Source organism: Lactuca saligna, chromosome 1 (genome assembly GCF_052625555.1).
Source record: "Lactuca saligna cultivar CGN05327 chromosome 1, ASM5262555v1, whole genome shotgun sequence".
Lineage (NCBI taxonomy): Eukaryota > Viridiplantae > Streptophyta > Magnoliopsida > Asterales > Asteraceae > Lactuca > Lactuca saligna.
Genome location: NC_136417.1, coordinates 25,513,185 through 25,523,979, shown reverse-complemented (window position 1 = coordinate 25,523,979; position 10,795 = coordinate 25,513,185). Strand labels below are relative to the sequence as shown.

The 10,795-nt window shown below is 33.1% G+C and overlaps 1 protein-coding gene across 3 annotated transcripts; it reads left to right on the top strand.

Annotated features, from left to right (window-relative positions):
* Positions 1-251: 251 nt before the first annotated feature.
* LOC145029462 (serine/threonine-protein kinase BLUS1-like) lies at positions 252-8,896 on the top strand. 3 transcript variants are annotated; one of them, XM_078977988.1, is made up of 20 exons: positions 252-992; positions 1,991-2,245; positions 2,336-2,460; positions 2,581-2,625; positions 2,751-2,832; positions 3,101-3,169; positions 3,254-3,424; positions 3,508-3,573; positions 4,293-4,361; positions 4,510-4,644; positions 4,727-4,770; positions 5,281-5,448; positions 5,540-5,646; positions 5,755-5,849; positions 5,924-5,965; positions 6,067-6,132; positions 6,225-6,296; positions 8,167-8,228; positions 8,337-8,388; positions 8,504-8,896. In XM_078977988.1, exons 1-20 carry the CDS (start codon positions 834-836, stop codon positions 8,507-8,509), a joined length of 1,890 nt encoding a protein of 629 aa, XP_078834114.1. In that variant the 5' UTR covers positions 252-833; the 3' UTR covers positions 8,510-8,896. The 3 variants fall into 3 exon arrangements, with proteins under 3 accessions (XP_078834114.1, XP_078834106.1, XP_078834121.1); XM_078977980.1 differs by having other exon boundaries at positions 6,067-6,144; XM_078977995.1 differs by having other exon boundaries at positions 254-992; positions 6,067-6,126.
* Positions 8,897-10,795: the final 1,899 nt, after the last annotated feature.

The window sequence follows — 10,795 nt, the reverse complement described above, 5'->3', positions numbered from 1 at the left end:
AATTAACAATATTTCTTCGTTTCCCTAAAAAAAGCCAACAACAGGAATATCACTCTGATAACCAAAATTTTCATTGACTATAAAATTATAATCTATCATTCTTAAAAATACGTTATTTTAATAAAATCGTGCTCCAAAAGAGAGGTTTCTATTTGTCAATGAATAAAATATAAAAAAGATAAAATAAAATTTATAGTGATGGGCTCGCGTTGTTGTTATTGTGGGAAGCACAATTAGAATTGGAATCCAAGTCCAACACACACACACACAGAGTCGTAGTCATCACATAACAATTAAGAATACATAACAAGCGGCGGGATACCAGCATGCAATTGCAATTCTAATTTCATTTGTAAATCGTTACTTTCCTGTACGTGCGGCGATCCGATAGGCCCGTTTTCTCTCTCTAAATCTCTCCTCCGTTCCTCCGTCACGGTGAAACGTACAACACCTTGAACTCGCCGCCGCCGCCGTCTTCATCACCGTCATCGCCATTTCAAAACTTTCCTTTTTATTCACTCGTATATACGTCACGATTTCTCATCGCTTGATTTTGCAGTTATTGATATACGATCAATAATGCCCCAAAAGTCAAATCCTGTGAGCCTTTCCGTTCTTCTACGTAAAATTGATCTCTCACTCCTCATTCTTCTTTAGTCTTCTCGACGTTTACGCGTCTGGATAATTTTTTTTTCCGCTTTTGTTTTTTTTAAGAAAAAGTATTGTAGAATTTCGATTCGACGATCTCCTGAGAGCTGTATCACCGTGGTGTTTGACGTTCAATAGGACTTTTTTTATATAATAATTATTTGATTAGCGGTTGGTTGGTTCAAATGGAGAAGAAGAAGTATCCAGTCGGAGCAGAGCACTATGAGCTGTATGAGGAAATAGGGCAAGGTGTCAGTGCCTCGGTTTTTCGAGCCATGTGCATCCCGAACAAGGAGATTGTTGCAGTTAAGGTGCTTGATTTTGAACGTAGCAACAGCGATTTGGTAAATTCAGTTCCTTCGTTTTTATATTCGGTTTTGCACGATACATATTGTTCTTCTGATGATTTCTTCATATTATATTTAAGTCCAATGAGCCTAAAATCTGATTTAGACGATCTCACAGTAGAATCAAATTCCATTTAACGGAGTTGCTAGTCGTTACCTAGTTTTCTATGGCATACAGATGGTCGTGATTAGCTGAATCGGACTCTGTAGTATTATCTGCAAGACCACCTTGATGATTTTGAGGGTTTATAGATTAGGCTTATGAGCTTACTGTATCCATCTCTGGCTTCTATCACTAAGTTATCGAGAGATTACTTTTGATAGTTATTTAAAAGATATACTAAAATTCTGATTTTCGTTTTGAACTTTAGTTGAATTATCTTTTACCATGGCAATCAAAATACATGCTCAAGGAAGTTATTTATCTTCATTTTATGATCAATGAGAATACTTTATGGAGAATTCCAAGCTAAAAACTCTTATAGGCTAGGATCTGTTGCTATTTTCAGAAAGAAAGTTTATGATCTTGTGTTTATTCTGTTCCTTACAATTATTGAGGGGAGAGAGATTGAAACTCATAGCCTATAGTGTTTTCCCCCGTGGTGGTTCTGTTATTTTATTCTAATTTGTCAAAATTGTAACATGGTTGGATTATACTACTAGTTTATAAATACATTTTATAATCCTACTAACTGAAAGCATGATTCTACAAATAATTTTAAAACATACTTCCATTGGCTCATGATTTGATGATATAAAATAACAAAAATGGAGAAATTCCAACATAAACAACAAAGAAGAAGCCCTGTTGGTAAGGGCATACCTACATTGCTCAAGTGTCATGGACCTCTAAATTTGCTTTAACTGATATTTGATGAACTCTTGTATGCACCTTAAACTTGTAGCAAATTGGTTTATGAATTATGAGGCACCTAATCTAAGTCTAACTGATAAACTATGTTGGTTCCATTGCTCATTTGTTTTTATGTTATCAGAACAATATATCGCGTGAAGCTCAGACAATGATCCTGGTTGATCATCCAAATGTTCTTAAATCACATTGTTCCTTTGTAAATGACCATAACCTATGGGTGGTCATGCCTTTCATGCCTGGTGGATCTTGCCTACATATACTGAAGTCTTGCCATCCGGAAGGTTTTGAGGAAGTTGTTATTGCAACTATACTGCGTGAGACATTAAAGGCGTTGGAATATCTTCACCATCATGGCCACATTCATCGAGATGTCAAAGTGAGTTTTTTATTCATCTTAATCATAGCTATAAGCTGGTTTTGTAATTAATTTTCTTTTGTGGGTGTGATTCTTTTGTTGTATTAACAGGCTGGAAACATTCTGATTTGTGATACTGGTGCAATCAAGCTGGGAGATCTTGGTGTTTCTGCTTGTTTATTTGATTCTGGTGATAGACAACGCTTAAGGAACACATTTGTTGGGACACCTTGCTGGTATTTTTTGTTAAACTTGCATAAATTTTATATGATGAGTTGCATTGTTCATATTTAACCTGACATCATTAGGAACAATGGTGGCTTATCATACTTACTATGGTTTTATATGTTTTTTAGGATGGCACCTGAGGTTATGGAACAATTGCATGGCTATGACTTCAAGTAAGTTGATTTCATCTATTTTCATATATTATCTAGTAAGATAAGATACAGAAGTACATTGAAGGTTTCCCTTCTGTTATCAAAGCCAAAGTAGTGGAAAAGTTGATTTTTATATATGATTGCAGGGCTGATATCTGGTCTTTTGGTATAACGGCTCTTGAGCTTGCTCATGGGCATGCTCCTTTCTCAAAATACCCCCCAATGAAGGTGCATCCATCTCGCATTTTCATATCTTTTTACCTTTTTATGCCATCAATTGGGACTATTTTCGGATGAAGAGGGTATTCATGTCTTTTTCACAAATGAGAGATTGATAGCTAGTCTCTAACCCACCATGTTCCGCTTTAGGTTGGATAAAAAATTGCAATTTTTGTCCCATTGACACCAGTCCCAGTCCAAAACACAGTACAACCTGTTCTGTTTTATCTTGTGTAAGCCTACATAATCATAACTTTAAATACCTGTAACATGATAGGTTTTGCTCATGACCTTGCAAAATGCACCTCCTGGTCTTGATTATGAGAGGGACAAGAAGTTTTCTAAGGTAATTTAATTTGTTTTTTCTTTACCACTATATCATCACCTCATGATTCATCTCATACTCGTGTTGTCTTTTCTCTGTCCAAAGTCTTTTAAGCAGATGATTGCGAGTTGTCTTGTTAAAGATCCTTCAAAACGTCCTTCTGCAAAGAAGCTTCTGAAGCATTCTTTTTTCAGACAAGCTAGAACTAATGATTTTATAGCACGTAAGCTGCTCGAAGGGCTTCCAACACTTGGTGATCGCCTTCAAGCATTGAAGGTTCCTCCATTATTATTTTTTTGAGTTTATCAAAGTCATAATTGATTTACCATCTCAATATAATTGATTTTTTGGAATAATAGAGAAAAGAAGAAGATATGCTTGTTCAAAAGAAAATACCCGATGGACAAAAGGAGGAAATGTCACAGGTATGTTATACAGGACTCATGCTCAATCATATTTTTGCTTTGTGGTTATGTGGTTCTTTTTTTATTTTTTTCTTGTACTATGGGATGATAGTTGCTACATGATGTCTTATAACTTATTTGGTTGGATGGAATAGAGTGATGAAGGAATGGAATAAACAAGATAATGGAATGTGTCATTATGTTCAATGATCATGCTTGTTTCACCTGTAGGAATGGAATGAATACTTATGACTTTTTTTATATTATATGTAAATAGAAGGCATAGTTCTAAAACTATTCTATATATAATTTGACTGTGATTATGTAATCTGTTATGTATAAAATGAATAATTTAAACATAATAAAAGCTCATTAAAACCCAAATAAGATTATAATAATAAAGTATTTTCTAGTTATCTTTATAAAAATAGAATTATATTTTAGATAAAATCATGAATTTTTGGAAAAAAGATGTCATTAAAAATTTATAAATAAAAATGGGTTATATTACAATTTTTCATTCCATTCCATCATGCCTAAGGAAGGAAAGTAACAAAATAAAAGGAATCGTATTCTTTCAGGAATGGTCCATTCTATTCCAAAACACAGAGATTTTATTATTTCAATGGAATGAACCATTCCATTCCTTCTCCAGATCTTTCATACTAACTACCACCTAGTTATTTTTATTAGTGTTTATTACTTTTGGTTTCTGAATGTTCTTTGTACCTTGTTTCTAGAACGAATATAAAAGAGGGATCAGTGGTTGGAACTTCGATCTTGAAGATATGAAAGCTCAAGCTTCCTTGGTATGGTACTCAATATCTATTTTCTGATGAACATTCTAAGCATTTTGATTGATTAACAGCACTTTTCTTCATGTAACTCAAAAAATCTGAAGTAATTCCTCCAAAAATTTTGAGTTAACCAATGACACAATTTTCTTTATATAATTAGATCCAGGATGAGGATCCTATACCTGACAAAGACCAATTAGAGAAATCGATCTCTTTCAATGGGACTGGTGCAGGTGAAAGGGAACTTCAGCATCAATTGTCATACATGAGCAGGGCTTTCACATCTACTGATGTAGTATGTCATTTTCCTTTTGACTCTGATGGATAAATTCTATGCTTTAGTCTACTTTTTATAATAAAGATTCAACATATTGCAGGCAGGATCTGTTCCATTTGTCAACTCTATTGCATCATCTTCTATGTAAGTCGACTTCAGTTTAATCATACCATTTTCAATTTCAATATACCTTTCCTTACAAAAATGTGCAATGTACTTCGGTTTTTATCCATAATAGCAACATACTTAAGTACTTAAAATCTTTTACCCATAATAGCTTGTAAAATACTTACCAGTTTCATTTTAAATAGTGATATTATTTGTGAAGAAATGTAAGTAGATTGGTATTACGTGTAAGTAATTTCTTAGTGCTGTTAAAAAAAGTAATTCAAAAGTACATTGCTATTAGGGGTAAGGAAATATAAGTACATTGCTATTTTGGGTTTACATATTGCTACTATCTATTAAAAGATCCAAGTATGTTGTTATTATGGGTTAAAACATGTAAGCGCATGTCAATGATGAGTAAAACTATAGTACAGTTTTTATATTAGTAGAAAGAACAAAGTGTTTTGCTATTTCCTTCAATTTGTGCTTCTTTTTTTTTTTGTATATATATTTATAATTTCAATGGCCCTACACCTAACTGTTCAGGGGCGAATGCGAGTCTGGAGATGTTGCTAGTTCTTCCAATGGACATGTGACATTGCGGACTTGTTCTCTTAATGTCAACTCAGATTTTAGTGGAAAAGCCTTAAATGGCATTGCATCTCTTTCTCAAAAGCGGGTAGCTTCATCTGGATGCATTGCTGCAATGGATGGGTATATATGATGTTTTACTTAGATGACATCAGCTTATATATATATATCATGACCTATTTCACCCCTGATAATTATTTTATGAAAATTTCAGGGACAAGTTACAAGGTCAGACTGCTAACTGCAATGGATCCGATTCACTCCAGATAGCAGATGGGTTGACATCTGAGTCAATCTCCAAAGTTTCTTCAAAAACAACATGTGAGTTTTCAATTTGTTAATTTAATCACACTCAACAGCTTGGTTATTAAGCTTATTTCATTCATTAAGGTAAGCATAATTTCTTTATTAACAATATTGGTGGAACAGTAACTAATGATGAACAAGATGAGAAAGCAAAGTGCCCAGTTGTTCAACAGAAAGGGCGTTTTAAAGTTACCTCTGAGAATGCTGACAATGATAAGGTAACTTAAAAAAAAGAAAAAAGTTGGCATGTGTATTCAGCTTGTAACTAACGACCACTCTTTCATTTGTTTAGGTGGTTTCTTCTCCTGGAATGCTAAAGAGTCCGAGCATGAGGGTATTAATACTCTTTTTTCTATTATTTTAGCATAATCATGTAAAACCTTTTTACATGGAAATAGATGTTTATAAAATCAATTATTTATCTCATTTGTGTAGATAATAATCGAACATCCCAATGGTCCTACATCAATGCAGGGAGATGCTACAGATCAAAGGGTATCTGTCAGTAACCATGTACTTTTATCAACTTTTTTTTTAATTTGTTTGAAAGGAAAAAAGAAATGTTTACATGCCATGTCACTCACTCCTTTCAGAATGGCATTTTGAGTTCCACGAAGCCACTCTCAGTCTCTGCTGATGACATCACTAGACTAGAGAAATCCAAGGTATGTTTCTCTCCCAATCAACTTTTTTTTTTTTTTTTTTCCTACTTGTTGCTTTGATGCATTTCATTTTTTACATTTATTTTCTAGCATAGTGTTGTATGCAAGCATCATTTCATAGGGAATTTCTCAGATGCCATTAGAAATTTGAAAATAAATACTTTGATCTTTGGTAGGCAATTAATACTAAAGGAAATTCAAAAAATATATATAATACAGAGGGGTTGCTAATAAGACACCAGTTGCTTAATGACGTTTAATCAGTCATAATGCTTGATCCCTTATTAAAGTATGATTGTGACCTATTATAATTATAGAAGTACAATAATTAGCTTATTTGATTACGGAAAATAGTACTGTTGTCTATTTTATTAATGGGATATATACAGTAAAGTCCCAATATTTTCATCGATTTCACAAGAAAGTCCTAAACTTTATTTTTTTGACAGTAAAGCCCAAATTACCGGCACTTTTTGACACTTTTACCCTTTTTTCCCAGTTAGCCGGTAATTAGGACTTTTTTGTCAACAAAATAAAGTTTAGGACTTTCTTGTCAAATCGTCAATTAGGACTTTACTGTCAAAAAAATAAAGTTTAGGACTTTTTTGTCAAATTGTTGAAAATATTAGGACTTTAGTGTATATATACTTTTTTTGGTTAGAAATTTAATGGTATGATACTCTTTAAGCATAAGAGTTATTGAAACATTCTCTAATCAGTTAGATCCTATTGAAATCTTTTACGTTTGCTTCTTGTTAAATCGTTTTTTTAATCTCAACAAACCGACATTGAAAAAAATTGAGATAATCAAGAAAGAAAGAAATAACCAGGGTTGTGTTGGCTTTTTTTCAGTCTCAAAAATGGAGAAATTAGAAACCCAAAAAGACGAAAGTGTCCTGGCTTTATACAAACACAAACAACACATGCCTAGTCAAAAGGGTGTGAATGCGGAGAATGGAAAGAAAGGCAATTTCGTTTTTTTTCGGTTTCTAATTTCTCCATTTTTGGGGCTGCAAAAAGCCAACACAACCCTGGTTATTTCTTTCTTTCTTGATTATCTCAATTTTTTTCAATGTCGGTTTGTTGAGATTAAAAAAACGATTTAACAAGAAGCAAACGTAAAAGATTTCAATAGGATCTAACTGATTAGGGAATGTTTCAATAACTCTTAGGCTTAAAGAGTATCGTACCATTAAATTTCTAACCAAAAAATGTATATATATACTAAAGTCCTAATATTTTCAACGATTTGACAAAAAAGTCCTAAACTTTATTTTTTTGACAGTAAAGTCCTAATTGACGATTTGACAAGAAAGTCCTAAACTTTATTGTTGACAAAAAAGTCCTAATTACCGGCTAACCGGGAAAAAAGGGTAAAAGTGCCGGTAATTTGGACTTTACTGTGAAAAAAATAAAGTTTAGGACTTTCTTGTCAAATCGATGAAAATATTGGGACTTTACTGTATATATCCCTTTATTAATTAACCTAAATAACTAAACTCTAACATTACTTGAGGTGGTAGGTACAAACTCCAAAATCAGTCCCATCATGGACTCTTGTTCCAGCTCATCATAATAAGGTCTAATTTTGGGTCTATTACTTGGCCCAACGATGTCAATGACACTCCACCAACACTTTTAATTTTTATACATCTTAATATTAATCCAAATCTCTTTCAAGTCTTTTTCCAATGCTATGTCGTCTCATTTTTTAAAATAAAAACATATTTGTTATTTTAAATTTGTTTATTACATTGATATATTAAATTAAAATTAAACATTGTAAATAGATTAGTAAAAGTATCTTGAATATGAATTTTTATATTTTTATATTTTCTTTTATTCAATTGTTAACGCATTAATTAATTTTCAGCTAGATGCAGTGGATGACAGGGAAAAGGAATTACTTAACGAAATAAGTGAATTACAACGGAGGTAGTATACACATACATACAATACACCTACTTTTGGTTGGTTGGTTGGTAATAATTAACATGGATCTAATTATAACATCCCAAATATATATATTTTTTCTGCATGTAGGCTCTTATGTGCACAGGAGGAGCTCCAGAAATACAAAGCTGGAAATTCCCATGTTAGAAAGTTTATCCTTCCCTCATCTAATTTTTATTCCCTAAATATTAAATTAAAATAAATACGATAGCTAGTTATATCATTCCGCATGCTAACTTTTAGCAAGTTGTTCACAGGCATGAGTTTTTTCAAATCTTCAATTGCCACCTAATCACACGGAGCTTTTTTCATCCGAGATTGCCTACCAAATAAAAAGGTTCATATTGGTCAACATGCACATATACGTAATTTTAGTTATTATTCGTTGTGGAATACTTTATGTTTTTCCCCTTTCTGATTTGAAGTTTAACTTCTTTTAAGAGCCTACTCTTTCATTTTTTTATTGATTTCGTAACACACTATTTTCTAGTTAGTTAGGTTGTTAAACATGGGAGCTCGGTTATTTGGATTTATTAACATAAAAGTTAAAAGTATATTCATGTAATGAACGACCTAATTGGCATAGAATAATCAGTTTACGTGTATATTGTATATTAAGAGGGTGATTGGGATTTGCTTATTTGAAACAACTTATGCTTTTTAAGTGCCTATTAGATTATCTGGTGTCAAAATGGAATTTAAAAAAAATTATTTCGTGTTTGGTATCCAAACGTAATAACATGATAATGATAAGTTATTTTTGTGTTTGGTGACATTTATACTTGTAAATATAAAATTATCAATCAATAAATAAATAAAGAGGAAGCATGTTGTCAAAAACCCATTAACGATTGTGTTTGATACCAAACTAAAAAGGAATTGCTATTAAAAGTGAATAAACATTTCACATAAGCAATCCCAAACACCTTTTACTGATATTCACTTGGCTAACAAGATATCTAACCAAACAAGGAGGTATTGGATTTCATTCCAGTCATATACCAACTTGCTGATCAAAATGAGTCCTAAACACCCTTTAAATGGACACAAATACCATGTATAGCAACTTGTTAAGAAGTGTGTTTAACACCATATTGCAAGTTGGCATATTAGTAATAAAAAATATTTATTTCATTACTCAACAAAGTATTTCATTCTATTTTAAAAGGTTTTTGAACTATTTTTTGTGTCTTTTAAATCATTGATGTACGAAATTACATGTTAATGAAAGCCATGCTACTGAAGATGATGTGGCATATTTCATGATCACATAGGTTACACTTAGATGCTTTAGATGCTGATGTGACATTGTATTTGATGATGTGACACCTACTATAACCCCACCCAATTGCTTCTATATCTTCCAAACCATTGATCTCTATCTTCCACCACCACAAGCGTCCCCCCTTACCACCATGGGCCTCCCATCTTCCAAACCACCACTATCCATCTCTCACCACCGCTATTGTTCACCGCCATCCAAAGTAAATTTTGGTAAAGTTTTCATGTCCATTGAATGTATACTCCAACAAGGTATCAGTTCTCCGAAGGGATATACCAGCTATGGAGAGGAGAGTATTTCATGTATTCCCGACGAAGTTTTCTCGGTGTGTTCCACGACAACAAAACAATACATAGGAATTGAAGCACCATTGAGAATGAAGGCACTCCTAAGTGCAAAGGGGCGAGGAATGAGAGACACACTGCCTAAAACTCACCTTCAAGACTTCAAGCATAGTTCTTATTTTCTTATTAGTTTGATCCATCAAGGGGCGAGAAAGCATAAAATCCTGAACCCATGTCCTCAGTTCTATTGGTCCATTAACACTAGACATGCAGTTCGAGTCAAAGGGATGGGGTGCAATTTTCTTAGGGTTGTATTTTTGCGTGCGCGCGCGTACACACACACACACACACACACACACACACATATATATATATATATATATATATATATATATATATATATATATATAGAGAGAGAGAGAGAGAGAGAGAGAGAACCTATTTTCTTTTTTTGGCTCTAGAGTTAATGGTTTGTAAAAGATGACTAAACTCTTTATTTCTTTTGATTAATTACATCTTATTATTAGTTCTTCTTTGGTACATTGTTTTTAATTGTTCGCCTCCCACCACCAAAGACTTCCATTTCTTTTACTTAATTCCATCTTATTATTAGTTCTTCTTTTGAAATGAAATGTATGCACGACTTCAAAGAATTGAAATGTAGGTATGAGTTCAAAGATCGCTTGTTGAAATTAAAAGAAAAACCCTCAGATCTGAAAACTGTTTCTTGAAATCGAGATCTAGGTCCGAGTTCACAAAAATCCGATGAATTGAGGTCTTCAAAAGCTGAAGAGAATGGTCATTAGGGGTTGTTCTTAATCTAATAGAGATTTAATGAATGCATATGACATTGATGGTGACGTATAAGGTTGGATTGTGGTGATGATCCCCTTGAACCTTCGAGACCTTTCACGAACCTGAATTGAAATCCCACATCGAAGTCTCACAACAAGTGTTTGGAATCTACGGTACACATGACATAT

Bases quoted from the DNA above. Each gene is read 5' to 3' on its own strand.
- LOC145029462 (XM_078977980.1), top strand. From the start codon at position 834: ATGGAGAAGAAGAAGTATCCAGTCGGAGCAGAGCACTATGAGCTGTAT. The intron at 2,246-2,335 runs GTGAGTTTTTTA...TTGTATTAACAG, and splicing joins ACATTCATCGAGATGTCAAA to GCTGGAAACATTCTGATTTG. The intron at 4,362-4,509 runs GTATGGTACTCA...TTATATAATTAG, and splicing joins TGAAAGCTCAAGCTTCCTTG to ATCCAGGATGAGGATCCTAT.